The sequence below is a fragment of the Passer domesticus genome, chromosome 7, assembly GCF_036417665.1.
Source record: "Passer domesticus isolate bPasDom1 chromosome 7, bPasDom1.hap1, whole genome shotgun sequence".
NCBI classification, from domain to species: Eukaryota; Metazoa; Chordata; class Aves; order Passeriformes; family Passeridae; genus Passer; species Passer domesticus.
In genome coordinates, this window is record NC_087480.1 from 47,975,446 (window position 1) to 47,992,647 (window position 17,202).

At 37.0% G+C, this 17,202-nt stretch overlaps 1 protein-coding gene and 1 long non-coding RNA gene across 2 annotated transcripts in view; one reads left to right on the forward strand and one right to left on the reverse strand.

The window, feature by feature from the left end:
- SELENOF (selenoprotein F) overlaps nt 1-17,202 on the forward strand; it is a 24,187-nt gene continuing 6,985 nt past the window's right edge. Inside the window, exons 1-3 of the mRNA XM_064428413.1 lie at nt 1-178; nt 2,868-3,035; nt 13,841-13,904. Coding sequence (XP_064284483.1) covers nt 110-178; nt 2,868-3,035; nt 13,841-13,904 — 301 coding nt within the window. The 5' untranslated portion in view covers nt 1-109. The remainder of the gene's footprint in view (nt 179-2,867; nt 3,036-13,840; nt 13,905-17,202) is intronic.
- Nucleotides 14,137-17,202, reverse strand: part of LOC135305122 (uncharacterized) — an 18,582-nt gene continuing 15,516 nt past the window's right edge. Inside the window, exon 2 of the long non-coding RNA XR_010366415.1 lies at nt 14,137-16,633. This is a non-coding gene — a long non-coding RNA (uncharacterized LOC135305122). The remainder of the gene's footprint in view (nt 16,634-17,202) is intronic.

Sequence of the window (17,202 nt, forward strand, 5' to 3'; positions counted from 1 at the left end):
CTGGGAGCAAGTCTCTGCTCTCCCGCATCAGGCGGTGTGTCGGTCACCCGCCACGGTGAGGTCCTTCCGCGGCCCCCGGCGGCGCTGGCAGGGGCGCTCCGGCACCAAGATGGCGGCGGCGGCCGAGCTGGGCGCGCTGGGGCGGCGCTGGCTCTGCTGGCTCCTGGGGCTGCAGGCGGTGAGAGCCGGACCGGCGCCTTCGCGCCCGGGGCTGAGCGCGGCTGCACTTCCTGAGAGAGGGAGCGGGTGTGAGGGCGGGGAAGGCGGCGTAAGACGTGTCCCGGGGCGGGAGGCGCGGGCGTCTCCTCCCGCTCCTGCGGCCGTGGCCGCCTCTTTTGCTTTCCATGTCGGAGATTGGTCTCTACTTCTGCCTTCTTTCCTAAACAGTTTATATTGGTTTATATTGCTGCTGCCTTTTTTTTTTTTTTTTTTTTTTTTTTTTTTTTTTTTAGTACAGTAAATTATCTTGTGTGAAAACAGAGCAGTGTAGCGTGTATTTGGAGCCAAAGCTGTTAAGGAGAAAACACTGATGAAATGAGGCCCATCACTTACTAAGTGTCTGAAGTTATCATGTTCTGATGGGAATTTGCTTTCTGGAGTCTGAGGGTTTTTTTCCAGTCCCAATCAGAGACATTTATTGTGATTAGTGGTTTATTGTTTCAGGAAAATATGATAGTTAAGATACTAAAAATTGAGTGAAAATATTCGGGATAGAGACTTTCTTATCTATATTTTTTCCTTTATCTCTCTGTGCTTTTATTCTCAAGGTGTTTTGAGCTTGCTCTGTAACCAAAACCACCTGAGTGAGGAATTATCATGCAATGGAGCCTTTGCTGGCTTTCACACACTGTTAGTGTTGGTTGGTTCTTTCTCACACACACAACCCAAAATAAATCCTCAGGAGAGCACTGGCCTTGCACTCCCGGATGGTTCGGGGATCTGTGGGCCAGGGTGTCAGGAGAGTGAAAAGGGTAAATACTAAATACTTTGAGAACTAAATGCCTTAGTAAATATCCTTAAAAGGATAAAAAAGGCTAAATTATTCCAGGAGAACAGGGTTCCAGTTTTGCTTGCCTCAGTGCCCTGTAGGAAGAAGAAGAATTGCTTTCTGCCTGATAAAATAGTGATTTCACAGTAACTTTTTTGTGTATTATACTTCTCTGTTCATGCTCTAACTCTTACTTTTTAGCAGATACAGAGAAATAGAACAATGAGGCACCTAATGTATTTTCTCCCAATCCTCAGTCCATGATGTTTTCTGTCACAAAAGTGACATGTCTTTCCTTCAGCTGCAGTTGGCCACTTCAGCAGAGGAAATGGGTTTTGTCTCTGCCTGACTTGGGTGTGCTGCATGGGTTAGGTGGCAGGTGAATGTGAGGAGAGGTTTTGCTGAATGACAAACTGAGTTTTTCTTCTGTAGTTCTCTGTTTGGCCCAGCACAGCTCTTCTGAGTCCTGGCCTGGTTCCATCCACTCGAGTTTGCTGGTGCTGTCACTCAGCTCTGAGCACAGTGCTGAGTGCTTGGGCTGTAGGAGGTTTTGCCTGGGGTTTTTTACCCAGGCTGAAAAGCAGCTGGGAAAGCCACCTTCTGTCTCTCCGTTCTTCATTTCCTCTCTCACTTTTTCCCCTCCAAAGCAGGCAGCTGGAAGGGAAGGTTTTAGCCAAGGTGTGAGATATCCATGTGTAGAAAAGTGGGAATGTGAATTTGCTCCAAGAAAGACACTGAGGGGCTGGAGTGAGCCCAGAGAAGGTCAGTGGAGCTGGGGAAAGGTCTGGAGCACAGGTTCTGTGAGGAGCAGCTGAGGGAGCTCATTCAGGAGAAAAAGGAGGCTCAGGGGAGCTCATCAGTCTCTACAACTGCCTCAAAGGAGAGCATAGCTAGGTGGGGGTCAGCCTTTTCTGCCAAGGAGCAAGTGATGGGACAAGAGGAAATGGCTTCAGCTTGCACAAGGGGAGGTTTAGATAGGATATTAGGAATAATTTCTTCACTGAAAAGGTGGTCAGGAATGGGCTGCCCAGGGAAGTGGTGGAATCACCACCCCTGGGAGCGTTCAAAAGGCACAGGGATGTGGCACTTGGGACAAGGTTTGGGGCTGATCACTGCAGTGCTGAGTTAGTGATTGGACTCAGTGATGATCTCAGAGGACTTTTCCAACCTTAGTGATTCTATGAGAACAAAACCCAAATATCGTTTAAGTGTTGTGATTGGTTGCATTATTTTTGCTGCCCATAAAAAGCAGAGCTGGTGTTTTACATAGAAGCCATGTAATTGAATGGCCTGTTGTAAAGTGTTGCTGATAAATCAGAATTGCAGGGTTTTATCTGCACTTCCACTTAATAGTATGTGCAATTTTCCTGTAACATCAATGCAAACATGAAATTAAAATCCTACCTGTATGTCTTGTTGAGCACTTTGCTTAATTTCATCACTTTCTGGTTGTTTTTCCTGACCTTAGCTGTTGCATTACTTTCCATGAGTGTTTTCAGTGATCCAAAACTTTCTGGAACTGTCTTTCAAGAGGAGGCTTTGGAAGGCTGTAACCATGATTTCAGCTGATTCATTACCCTTGGGTTTCCTTCTTAATTTGAATTTAGCAATAGGAAAGCAGTAGAGCTATCAGAAGTGTGTATAAATTAATTTTGGCAGGTCTGATACCTTGAAACGTACATGTGACGAGTGTCTGGAATTCCCTGGTAGGTTAAGACCCTCCTCAGCAGGGTGATGTTTTGAACCCTTGGGCTGACCATTTAGGCATTACTGTAAACCAGTCACAAGAGACTAACTTGTTCTTTCTAATCTTTACAGCATTTAAAACCATATTTTAAAAAGAAATTAATACTAAGTGTAACATTGTATTGACTTTCAGGTAAGTGTTTATGGAGCACAGTTGTCATCAGAAGCTTGCAGAGAGCTGGGATTCTCCAGTAACTTGCTGTGCAGTTCTTGCAACCTTCTTGGGCAGTTCAATCTGAATCAGCTGGATCCCTTCTGCAGGGAGTGCTGCCAAGAAGAAGCTCAGCTGGAAACCAGGAAGGTGAGTTTTACACCAAATCCCTTGTGGAATAATTTAACATGTCATGTTTGTGAAACTTTTCATTTTAAAAAAATGCATGAGAATCTGGGTTATCATCTCAAGAGGAAAATGCAGCAGTTATTCCTAGCCCAATGCACATCTCCAGGGTCTAGGTTTGCAGAGTTGCCATACTGCTGTGAAATAATGTCCCTGTACCATAGGGGAGTCTTTGGTTCTTTGGCAGCCCTTCTCTGGTGTTGTGTGGCCATATTTGGGAACTATTTCCAGCTTCTTTCAAAAGGAAGATCCATGGGATTGGAAGAGGGCAGAAGAGGAGGATAAGGAGAGTGGTGCTTGATGACAGCTCCTTGGTCACTGGCCCGTAGCACAATGGCCAGGAGAGCTGAGTTCAGTCCTGGGCAGCCAGAGGTGCTGCAGCCTCCAGGGCAGCTCCTGGAGTGCCAAACCTGGTGGAAGCAGGACTGCCCTGTTCCATCCTGCAGCAGGGAGACTGCTGGCATCTCTCTAAGAGCTCACACTGTGCTTTGAGCTGTTTAAGGCAAAACATTTCCTTTCTCTGCAGTAAATAAATACCTGTGTTCCTTAAGGTATGTTATCAATGAAGAATGTTTAGAGTTCTTGAAAAGAATACATGTTTTCTAATATGTGTCAATATAAGTGTTCCAGAATGTAGCAAAGACAAATTAATCATCAAGAAAGTAGAGGTTTCAAGGATGAGAGGTGCTGAAATTATTTTTAATGGCTAGGAGATAGTGAAATAACTGACATAATGAAATTAATGAGGAAATCTAGCAGGTTTTTCCTGTCAATTAAATTCAGCCTAATATTTAAAAAAGAAAGTCTGCCTTTAATTTTTAATAAAACCACTGATTACAGTGTTAGGTACAATATATTAAGTATCAAGTAGCATATGTTTGAGATTGGCAGAGAATTCATATTTTAATTAGTAGCTTCCTAATATTGACAGACTTTAAGTTGTAAATTTTATGCATTAACAAAGTAATATTTCAATACAATCCTTATGGGACTTGATACCTAAGGCTTTTTCTTTGCTAAATATCTGAACCTTATAAAGGAAAGCTTGTCTCTGGGGAAAGCTCCAGTTCTTTTACATGTGTATACAGATATATATAAGTATGTACATATCTGTACATATGCAAACACAAAACCTGAGGTTTCAGAATAAAGTCTAATGAAATGTAACAGGGAGTGGCAGAATAGAAAGGGTCTCCAGCACGCTCAGTACCAGTTGTGCTGGCAGCAGCAGCAAGGATTTGTGTCCTTGTGTAGAGAGGATGCTTTAATTTGCTCAGGTAATATTCTTGGAGTTTTGCCTCTGTGCATAACATGTAGTAAAAGAACTTATGGAGCAGGACAATTTCTTTTCTTATTTGATGGGAAAATAAGCTAGAGGAACTATGTTACATTTCTGTCAATGTAACTTCTGAAAAAATGTCTTAACGATTTGTCACTAACATACTTAAGGATGTAAGTTAGTTTGTACTGTGAACATTGTATTAATAAAATTCAGATCAAATAACAGAAATTAAATTAATAGAGAGTCTTCCTAATTTCCTGAATCAGACCTAGATTTCATTGTGTGGATAATTACACTTTCTGTGTGAGGATAAGCAAATGCCATTTTGCTGTCAGGACTTCACATTGTAAACGTTATTAGTCTGAAACTTTTTTAGTCATGATCAATGAAGTAAAATAAGTAGCACAGAGCTGGACAGTGTCTCAAGGGTGTTTGACAAATGCCTTCATAGTGGAGCAGATTTCCTTGTATATTCACAGGAAGCAAGAAATTGTATCTTGTAAGTTGTTTTTTTAATCTGTTTGTGTTTTACCCACTTGGGGTTGGGCTTTGTAGTAAATGTGGACAATGTAGATTTTGATTATTACTTTATCTTTCCTTATTTCTGTGATATTTCTGAAGAAATGTAATACAAATTATGTTTGAGTTTTGGAGCTAATATGGTAAGCATCAGCTTGAAATATGGGAGTGATTATGATAGCATTTTCTTTACAGTTTCATATCTGAGTTTGAATGCAGGCTTTCCATTGTATGAATGGAAATATTGGATTGTTCTAACATTATGATTTCTTATAGCATCATTTCTAATTTTCTTATTTCTTTATTTCTTATTAATGCTCTTTCAGAAAGTGGAGTTTTTTTATACTGGTACTACTGCTTAGAAATGTATATTTCACATTTGGTGATTGGAGGTTTTACCTTTTTTTTAAGCTCATACTCAGTAACTTCTCTTGAAGACTAGCCAGTGGAAAATTAGTGTTTGGAGACTGTTAAAATTATCTTAACAGATTGTATTCAGAATTGTCACATTTTGAATTGACTCGTGTTTTAACATAGTGCTGTTTGTAACAGATGTCTGTAATTGAGCTTGAGCTTTTACTATTACATAAAAGTTAACAATATAATTTTTAGTAGTTCTTGCTAAACAAGAATTTTCATGCTAGGTATGCAGACTATGAAAACTGAATGCTGCCTTTTGCTATAGTTTTTCCTTTTCCCAGTTTTTTTTCTCCTGTTACCACATTAGAAATCTTCTTTCTAATGAAAATTTGAGAGCAAAGAGTGAATGAACATTGAAAGTTCTTGAAGGCTTCTTTTTCCTACCCTCTTGCTCGTAGATTTTTTCATCTTACTCTGAAAACCTGCATCTCAGTGTAAGATGTTTGGCTGTGTGACTGGCAGCCTGGCGTGTTGCTGAGCTCCGGAGCAGGGCTGCTCTGGGTTTTGCTGAAGCTGTGACTCTGTGCTGGAACCTCCCCCAGGCAGGACTCGCCCTCCTCTGAGCCACCATCCCAGTGTGTGACACAGCTCCTTGCCAGAGCCACTGCTGCCTCCCAGGAGGGACACAGCCCCTTGCTTGTCTGTGCTACAAGCAGGCTTGGCAGCTACTGGAGTTCCTGGACATGCTTCAGGATTTTAATTTTATTGTCTTTGCAGTCATGTGGCAAATACTAGAAATAGGGAAAGCAAGAGTTAGTTTATTGCATGACTTGTGCCCGAGTTCTAAATGAGAATTTAAAATTAAAGGTAATAGCACATCTATCTGAGAATTTTTACATAATTGCTGCTTTTCACAAATGGTCTGTGAAATATCCTCAGGCCTAAAAATATTTCATGCTGCATAGTATCAGTGCAACCTCACATGAGATGTTTACAGATTTGAACTGTTTCATAGCCTTGAAAGAAGTGTATTTATTAATCCTGCTCTTGTTATTGGTCCAGTAGTTTGTGAATTGACATTGTGGAAAATAGCTGTGAGATATTCTTGTTACACAAAATTTGTCTTGTTCTGAACTTCTGCTGACACCTGTCCAGTGAAATATTTTAATTACTTCATAATTGGACTGTGGGTAAAATGAAAATTGTTTTGGTTATTTTTTCCTCCTCTAGAGATTTTGTATGCAGTCTGACACTAATTCAGAAGCCAGCTTAAACAGTTTTGCTTTAGACAGCTGCAAGTTTTAAGCCTCAGTCTGTCAGATGCAGAGTACTGCTGGTGTGTAAAACAGAGAAGGATGAAATGGAGGTGAAGCTAACTGTGCGTGAAATTGTAGTAGCAGGAGAGATTGTCCATATTTTGCAGTAGCTGAAAATAGCTGCACTCCATCTGCAGCTTCACATAGGCTGTGTGATCATTTCAGACATAGCTGTGAGCATATTCCATTAATTGTATATTATAATCTTAGATTTATCTCAGCAATGTATGCGTGTCAAAATCCAAATTGATTTTAAAAATCAAGTCTGTGATGATAAATTTTGCAATACATTAAATTTTATAGTTGCACTGTGCAGCATTGCTACAACCCATAAAAGTTATCAATATATCTAAATGGAGCTTTGAAAAATATATTTTGCTCACTAATATGTGTTGAACTTCAGCATTTTAAATTTCTGCTGTGAGGTATTTGTCATATTGTAATGTTAAAGTGTTTGGTGATTTAGAAAACATAACACCAGTTGTAATGACTGTGTGCTTCTTCTCTTAAAAAAAAAAAACAAAAAAAAACAAATTGAAAGTTTTCTTAAAACTCCACCCTTTTACATGTGTATTATTCTTAAATGTGCTCTCATGAATGATAAGGAGGAATAAGGTGACATTCTTGCTCAGACTTACTTTTTAAAACTCAAAAGTTAGTTTATAAAACTCACAATAATTGCTGGAAGTAGAATAACTTGAAGTGCTTCTAATGCTTCTGGTAACTCCTGTGTGACCCAATTTACATTCATTTTTCAGGTTTATTTTTTTTTTCTTTTCATTACACTAATTAGAGTGCTACACTCAAATTGCTGTTGACTGCTTTCTTGTTCTGCCAGAGGCTCTTAACATGAATAGGTCCACTCTCTTTGGAACTTCTGGTTTTTAACTCAGTGGTTAAAAACAGAGAGCTACTTAGAATTCATTGACATCTCAAAGAGATGTAAAGTCTGAGTCATATCAATACTTACAGAAATTAATTAGAATTTTAGTTTACTTCTTCTAGCTGTTTCTCAAAACCCACATCTTTTTCTGTCTTTTGGTGTGTACTGTAAAGTCTCTTTGATACTTTGTAAAAAATCAAATTGTGTTTTTACCTAACTGTAAACTGTAAGTTCCTTATTTCTAACATGTTACACAAAAATGGTCCAAATTCATTGGTTTTCTAGCAAATGTGACTTCAACAATAGTGTGATCCAATGACAGCATATTTCATTTAACATTCAAGTAAATAATCAGAACTTTCTAATTAAGACTTATATGTCATATGATCTCCTTTCAAAGTTTGCTTTTAACTAAGTGTCCCATATAGTTCATACAGGAATGATTTTATGGGCTATATTGATGTGGAACTTAGGGGGCCTGAGATGATACTCTTCTCTCTAATTGAGAAAGTCTTTACCAGTACTGTTGCTTCAAAATATTATTCACAACCATTCCTTGTATTAAAAGTGCTGCAATGGATGTCCTTTTCAAGAACTGTACCGTGTACACTCTTTCCCTTCCCTCTGTACATGATGTTATTGGCAATGAAAATTAATGTTGACAAGAAGTAGTCCTAGATAAGGAAGGTGCAGCTAACTAGTCAATGCCTAAGACAGAAATTTACTGCCTTTTGTTTGGTTCAGATTCACCAAGTGTTCATCTCTGTCAGATAAACTAAGATAAAATACATTATCTGTCTGTAATAGGGTAAGCCTTACCCATTGAAAAGCTCTATCTGATCTTATCAGTGAAAAAAAAATGCTTAGAGAAACTATAAATGTGAATTTGCTAAATGTGAGTTTCAGTTGTTGATGTGCATCTGTGCTGGTCAGTGGAATAGCTTTAGCTAATTAAGGCTGACCTTCATCTAAATAAAGCACTGGCATTTGACTCTACATTTGTTGAAGAAACTTCAAAAAAGTGAAAGTTAATGAAATGTGCAAGGTCAAATAAATATCTCATGAGATCTGTTCTTGCTGTTTTCTTTGCAACTCTAAGATGCTTTATTTTTTAACAAAAGCACAGACTGGAGAATAAAAGAGATGTGCAGGGATTCTCCTTCTAGAGGTAAGTAGATAGAATCAGATGGTTGTAGTCCAGAATTGAAACCTGACCTGTTAACTTTCTGTCTGTGCTCTTCTGCTTGCATAATTCTGACTAGGTCCAAGTGAGAGCCTGTACATAGGAGCCCTTTCTCTGCCACCCTTCTCCATTCCACTCAAACTGGGTATTCACACCACCTGATCCAAGTGACTACTCCAGAGGTCTAAAGTTGGTGGTTGCTCAGCTTCTCCATTTTCTCCCTCTCTCACCCTTGTGCCAGATCTCTTGCTCACATGAACTTACACCAAACGTTGCAGAGACCAAAGCTAATAAAAACAGGCTGCCAGGAGCAGAAGCTGGTTTGGAGCTTTTCGGTGTTTACTGGATTTAAACAGCATAAATGTTTATAGAATCCTTCAATGAGGGTATCATTTGACACCAGAGGTAGTGGTGGATGGCACATTTCCTTTATGCTGAAGAGTGTAATAGCAATGCACAGCTATATTTTGTATGTACAGAATAAAAAGTCTCCTTTGAATCTCCTACTCAAAGTGACCTCAAAGTTCTGAGGATCTCCAAGAATGCAGATTATACAGTCTTCCTTGGTAAATTCCTCGGTGCTTAAACACCATCATTGTGATTTTTTTTTTCACCCTTACACTCAGTCAGAATTTCCTTCCCCACAAAAAAATGAGAGCTTAGATTCTGCTCAGCTTTGTTCAGAACAGTTTGCCTGTAATACATATCACTAATCACGGGAGTAGCAGTGATTCACATAAGTGGTTTTTGACTGTTAGACTCTGTTTCCACACTCTTGTTTAGAGTTAGGCATCTCCCTTCACAGGATAATGAGCTGTCAGTGGTAGAAGTTGCTTTGTTGCTAAATTTACTGATGACATCTGTTCAGAATGATGTGTGTGTGTAGCAATGACTTTCTTGGCTTGCTGTATTATAGAGCAGTAATTCATGATGTTCCTGTAAGTGAGGCTTTCTGACTGCTCCCTGTTAACCCACAGATTCTTACTCATGTTCTGCCTCCAGGAAAAGCAAAGACAAGAGGGATTTTGAAAACCTCGAGCTGTCCATATAAGTGCCTTCTCTCCCATAGAAAGTATTTTATAGTTTGTATCACAGTGTGAATTCTTTGGAAGGTTTCTATTTTAGAAGACTAAACTAGAAGTTTTCTAGTGGAAGTCACAAATGAACTGCTAGTTAGAAGAGTTTAGGAAAAAAGCAAAAGAAACCTTCAGCAAAATCTCTTTTTGTTGTAAATTTCTCGGAAGAACAAATACTAATTAACCTGTTTTTCTTTCTGTGTGTGTGGATGGAACATAGTAAAAATTAAGTTGTATGCTTTCATAAGAGATAATTTACCCTATTTTTCAACAGTACCATTTTGCATATACTAAGGAACTTTGGCCACTAAGAATAATAACATCCATATTTTTCCTGAAGGTTTTTGAAATCAATAGGAGATGAGGAGCTGTCTTCTGCAGATCTGCTTATATCATGATATGAAATCAGAATTGCAGTGAAATTTCATAAAAACAGTGCTTACATTGGAAAAAGAGTTGTTGCTAAGTATTTAGTGGAAGATAATCTTGTACCTGAGGCAAGTGAAACTTCTAGAGGTTTAGCTGTAGTTTTAAGTTTGCTTTTCTGCTTATTCTCTGAACTTAACTATATTTTTGAAACTGTTTGATATTAGGAGAGGACAGCATGCACATATTGGAGACAATCTGGGTACCATGAAGTAGCTATTGCCCCTTTTGTGGCTCTGCCTTAACAGCCTATTTAATTCCATGTTTTAAGATATGCTGGTACTGTCAGCTGATTACAAACAGCTGTACAGATCCAGCCTGAATGACACTTTGTAACCTGTGTCAGGCAGGGTCACCTGGAATTAATAATTAGAAAAAAGCAGTGGGCAAAAGATAAATGTCATAGAAGTATAATTAGGTATAACTTGTTGTATTTTATTTAACTTTTTTGTCACCTTTGATCTAACAGAATTTTATTACAATCAAGGAGTAATCTCTGTTCAATACCACTTTTTGCAGTTCAGTTTGGTCTGAATTCCTATTTGGTTGTAAACATTAATGGTTATGTAGCAGGAATGTCACTTTTCTTCTGGAGTCTTCACCATGAGTAACTGTGATAACAATACCATATCAATGCATAAATGAAGCACTGCTGGAATTGTGTCTTGCAGAAATTGCTTCAATTCACTTCCTAATAGCAGGTGAAATGTTTTCTTTGATATAAGTTAAAGTTCCTTCGTTTTACAATGCGTATTTTAACTAACACAATCCTTAAGCAAAAAGGTGTTATTCTGATATAATTAGCACTCTCCTTCATAATGAAAGCAGAGTGACCAATAATGTGATTTGGCTCTTTTCATTTGTGAAGAGTCGTCCTGATTGCAACAGTATGGACTGTTACAAGAATTTCAGATGCTTTCCAAAAGCCTTTGAAATAAACTGAACTCAAGTTGATGCTTTGGAAAAGATGAGAGAGAAGTTCAGATATTGTCACAGTAGCTTTAGAAAACATGCTGTTAGAATGTTATAAAAAAAGCTAAGTTCTTTTTATAGATGCAGACATGAATCAGCACTTGTTTTGGATGTTAACATGGACACCAGTAATAGTTTAGAATGTCTTTATTTCATTGCTTCTAGTACTAAACTCACTTTCATGAGCACTAAAACAAGTGAAGCATTACTTTAAAATGAACTAACTCATGAGTTAAGCATTGTGTAATGAACTGACTCGAGATGTTTGTGTGCCTCCATGTGATACATGTCATTCTTATTAATACTTGAACACAGTGACTGCCTTCACAAGGAAATTTGGAGAACATCTGCTCTGGACACAATGAGATGGTAGATATTAACAACTAGGCTTTTGTGGTGGGCTAAGTGATGCAAATAAACCTGGGTTTTTTGCAAAAGACACCTTTGTTTAGAGTTATAAATGAAGCCAGTTGATTCTTCTTTTTTTCTGGTCTAGCCATCGAGAAAGCAGCTGTTATTCCCAGCATGAATCTAAACCTTTTTGTCTGAGAACATTTGGGTTTCAATTATGGCAGAATTACAAATTCAATTTAGACATCAATTATGGAGCTGTCTTCTGTGTTAAATTTCTATAAGATATTGGTCAGGAGTTACAAGCTGGGAATAGTGAGGTATTACAAATTGTCTACATGTTTTAGATTTCTACAGTGATTTTGTTCGTGTTTGGAAGGAAAAAGACCAAGAATAATTTGCAGTAATAAGACTTCAAAAATGTTTATTTTACTGTTGTCCTAAATTTGAGTGTACTTAGCTTGTGATAGACTTACATAAAATAGTTAATTAACTAGATAGAAGGCTATTTATTCCTTTGTACTTTTTACTGACTTCTTGATAGAAAAATGCAGATAACAATTAGTGTCAGAATAAATGTTCAGTGGATTAATGAATATGCAAAGGAATATCTAAATCTAGGATTGCTGATAGAACTGTTGAATTTTTTTTTATAAAAGAGACAAGGTAAGTGAAGTTTATGAACCCTGTGCCATGTTTCCTCCATCTTCATAATTACTTCATGTTTTAATTCCAGAGAAATTTTAATTATGCAAGCTAGTATCTGAGCTGTTTATCACTGCCTTTTTTAATTAAAACCTTGAGTTGGGTGGTGAAAAAGCTTTTAAAAAGTCTAGTATTTATGATCTCTTGAGTATTGTTTCATAATATTTCTGAGTTTTAACAGTCAAATCTTAGGTTTTTATCTTAAATACAATGTTTAGTTGAAAATGTATCTGTAGCTAGGCAAATTTCTGAGATGCTGTTCTGAACAGATAATGCAGTGTAGCATTCTCTTTTCAGGTTCCCATGGAAGTAATGATTATTGATTAGTTCATGCCAAGAGAGAAGTTGTAATTTCCCTGCAAATGATTAGAGTATTTGTTATGTTCTAATTCATAGTATTGAAGCAAATACTGAGTTGGCCCTGAATCAGAATTTGACTACTCAGAAATGAACATGTATTTTTGGCTGTCTATAATGCCTCCATGCAAGAGGTGACGGAATGTTAATAAAATTGTCTTGGAGATTTCTGTTGTGTCATGTGTGGTTTGCTTTTTCAGATGGTTCACGAAGGTTAGTTTTAATTACTTGTGTTCACAGTTCATATTTTGAGTGAAACATGAATTTATGTAATTTCAGTAAGGTTATATTTTCATTAGTCAGACTTGCACATTTGTTATGAAAACTCTGTCTAAAAGAACATGCAAGCAGAGGTTTTAATTGTCTTTGAAAGGTAATGAATTAAATTAAAAATTGTTAAACTCATTCTGTCTGCTAATCTATAACAGTGGGGTTTAAGGCTTAGAAGAATGTGATTTGGTATACAGTATTATGTATCTATAGTATATACACTATGTGTAATATTAAAATGCCTTACTTTGGAGTATGAAGTTCTATTTTAGTAGCTGGAAAATATGTTGTCAATTTATTTAAGATTCACCGAACTATAGAATCATTTACATGTTGCAAAAAGAATCACAAGATAGTCTAAAAATACGACAGTATACAAGATAATTAGGTGAACAGTTTTTATAGATACTATATAAAATTTGACTTATATTTTAAGGAGACTGAATCTGAATATCTTGCATAGCTGACAGAAGTGATTGACATCTAAGTGCAAGTATCAAAGTTAGCTCAGCCTGTACATATTACTTCACCTAAGGCCTGTTAATGTGATCTGTCCTCTTTCTGTAAACACAATGAACTAAAATCAACCAGTAGCCCAAATGGGAAATTTAAAATTACTGCCTTATCTTTATTACAAGTATTTGACTGTCCAAGTTAGGTTTAAAGTGGAAACTAAAATTTCATTTAATGAGATTTTGTTAGTATCTTTGGGAAGGAAGGAATAGTTTTCCTATTACTAACCCATAATTCCTGTTGTAACATGTCTAGTTGCATTTTTAAATGAAACTTTGCTTACACCAACAGTATATCTCAAATGATTGTTTTTTATGTTTTTACATTTTTAGTATAATGAATGAAAATTATCATGTACCGTGAGTGAATGGTCAGTTGTTGCATAATCAGAGACAGGTCTGGAACTGGGATTCTGTCTAGGATCTTATTTGTAATTAGCATCAACAGAGTAACATACTGTCTCCTCAGAGAAAAATAGTTCCACAGATGACACACTATAAATAAACTAATAATTTTGATTACTTTTGTCATTAAGAGCTTCTGTTTATTACTACAGCTTTATCCAGGAGCTGTCCTAGAAGTATGTGGATGAAAATTGGGAAGGTTCCCTCAAGTCCAGGGTAAGTAAAGCCACTAGTATTCCTTCAAATATGAAATACTGTCACAGCTGAATGACAAAAGGTACTTTTAAGTACATTACTAGTCATAAATTCAGTATATTATTGGTTGCATTGACCTGAAACTCATAGAACCGGTCTCCAGTAATTGATAGATGAAAGTATATTGTGCACTTATGGAATGATTTTATTTTCACAGATCCTGCCATATAATTGTTTTATCAGTGGATAATGACAGTCAACTAACAGGAATGGAATACAGTAGAGGAAAAGGAAAATCAGTACCATCAGTGTCTGATGGGAGGAAGCTGCAGGAAAAAAGTCTGTGAGAAATTTCAAATTGGACTTTTCTTATAAAGTAGGGAAGAGCTTAGATGATAGCAGTGCTATGGTTTATTGTGGGTTTTTTTCATGTAATGAGGACCCTAATACCATACTCCCTAATGCAGTACTTTGGACATAGACATAAGTACTAATCTAGGTTTAGAATTTAAAATTGCACAAACAGTATGTCTCCATCTACTCTGGGAAGTATTAATACCTCCCTGTTTGAAGCCTGGCTGACAAAGTGTGAAAAAAAGGTTTTAAAACAGGTTACAATTTACATAAGTTGTACTGCATTATATCCTTTCCTGCCACCTCTGCCCACACAGTTGAGTTGAATGACAAGGCCAGAGCAAAGCTCTTTTCTCTTTTCCACTGTATAAAATGTCCAAATGAGAATTCTTTAAATGACTTGTCATACTTGAGAGGTGTGAGGAGATAACTTCGTTAGGCAGGAGTCCGGATTACCTCCATGACCATTCCAATTTAGCAAACTAAAAACCTCCTCTACTGTTGTTACCCATGCACTCAGCTGCTTTATGGTTCTGGATTTGTAACATGAAAGTGCTCATTTGAGCCATAGGTTTGAAGGAAAAGGTTAACCTGTTAGCCTGACTCCAGCCTGCACGGTGTCCTCAGTTATCTTCACGTGTGGGTCCTTGAAGGGGACCTTCAATTCCTGCTGTGTGCACACTTTGAAACATGTTCCAAAGACCTGGAATGGTGCGAAAGGAAAAACTTGAAAATTGTAACTAGTTGTTTTTCCCTTTCAGTTATTGGTTATCTAAACCTCCTCAAATATTTACACTCCATTTATCATATAGGTTACTTTTTAAAGTGGCTGGATACATTTCATTGTTTTTTTAAAAGGATCTCTGTTTTGACCACCAGTTTTGATTGGTACAGTAAGAATTAAAAAAGGACTGAGTAGTGCACTTAAATTTCTTTTTTGTGTTTTCATCACCAATTTCTGCAGCTACTCAATTTAAACTTAACCAAATTTACAGCTAGGGTATTAGAAAGGTTGGAAGATGGGATCTGTATTAAAAGCATACTTCTAATTTTTTAAAAGCACTAGAATATATTCTTTCAGCTGGTATTTGTCTTCACACTAGTATTAATCTCAGCATACCCAGATTTTCTCCTTTATTTTAACTTCTAACAGAAACATATTTAATGTCTCCATCTTAAGACATTTACATTCAAGAAGTGGTTTTTTTTCAGCTTTTCACTTGGACATTTGCTATGGAAGTTAGGTTGCCTTAAGGTCATACTGCTGCTTTTGAAGCATTGTCTTTGTAGGCTTCATTCAGCTGTGTAGCCTGACACTGACAGTGTCTCATCACAAATAACTGCATCCTTTCCCATAGCTTCTGTGAGGGTTTTGTTAGAGTTTGTTTAGATGAGTTTGGTTTTTCTCCCCAGAATATACACAAAATGGCATTGTTAATTGCAAGACTTTGTACATATTAGAATTACATGGATTAGTGTATGTTACTACTGTATTCCGAGATTAATAACTGTGAAGTCTTGACCTCTAACTACCTGTGTAAATTGTTTTGTCACTTGGCTTAGTCCCACAGACTTGATGTGTCTCAGGCTACATCTGGATTATGTTATATTTGGTTAAGGGATAACCAGTGTTGTTTTCTTGGGGTTTTTTTGTTGTGGTTGAATTTTTTATTACAAGATTCACGTATTAAAATAGTTAAGGATTGAAATAAGTTGAATTAATAAAGGTTTGTAAAAGTTACACAGTTGGAAGAAGCTGTGGGTTGCTCAGTCTTTCTCTGTCAAAGTTTCTTTCAAAATTACTGGTTATATAATCTTTAGCTAAAAACAGTTGCTCAGTCCACCTGTGTGCCTGAAATGTGAGAATCATTACATATGGAATATATTTGTATATACTAGGAAGGCAAAGGAGTGAGAAGTGATGATAAAAATCTAGTCCTCAGCAAGAGGATGGAAAAGTCTGGACTTCAGCAAGTTATCTCAGCTTGAACTGGATGTTATTGTTTGTAGTGTCACACCAAACTACTAAATTTGGCATTTGTGAATGTGGGCAAAGATGTCTGCTAGGTTTTCCAGATACAGTCTGTGGTAAGTCTGATAACAGACCACATTTCTGTATGCCTCCTTTAAATTCAGTACTGAAATATTCTTACTGATAAGTTTCCCTTAAAAATAAAGTGCTTTATTATAAATGCTGTACTGGAATATTAATTCCTACATTACATATATTTTGAAATTGTTCTGTATAAAACTCTTCTTAAATATTTGTCATTTAAAAGCACTTCATCAAAGTAGAATATTAAAAATCTAAGTGACAAATTCATAGATGAAGCAATACCTTAATATACCAGGTAACACAACGACAGTTTTTGGCAGACATCCGTAAAACTGAGGCTCTGGAACAGAATAATGAATTAGTTGGGTCAGTGATTAATCTTGTGTATTTGTTTTAAGTTGACTTTTCAGTGGCAGCTGTGTTCTGTTCACCATGAGATAGGAGATGGGTGTTTAGACTCCTACATTCTCTCCAGTTTGTTTAAAAAACTGAATCAGACTGGTTTTTTTCATTGAACATTCCTTTCATATTTCTCTCCATTCTTTCTTTTTTTCAATAAACTAATTCTCGCCTCTCCTTGTGAGTTAAGAAATGGGTGTGTTCACAGCAAATCTGTTCTAGAAAAAAGGTCCTTAGTCCTTGCACTCATGCTGTGTGCAGCTACATTAAATCCTCTGACTTGACAGACAATCAGCACTATTACATCACCCAACTTCTCCAAGTGGTAAGGGAATTCTTTTAGCTACTAAAATATAATTTCTTATGGGATTGTATTGTATGAGGCAAGATCACTCATTTCCTAATTATTTTAATCTGCAATTCATAAGTGCTGACAAAAGAAAGTTAGAAAATTATACAAACCTTGCACAGATAAAATCATTACTAAAACTCTTGCTAAGAAATTTGGAT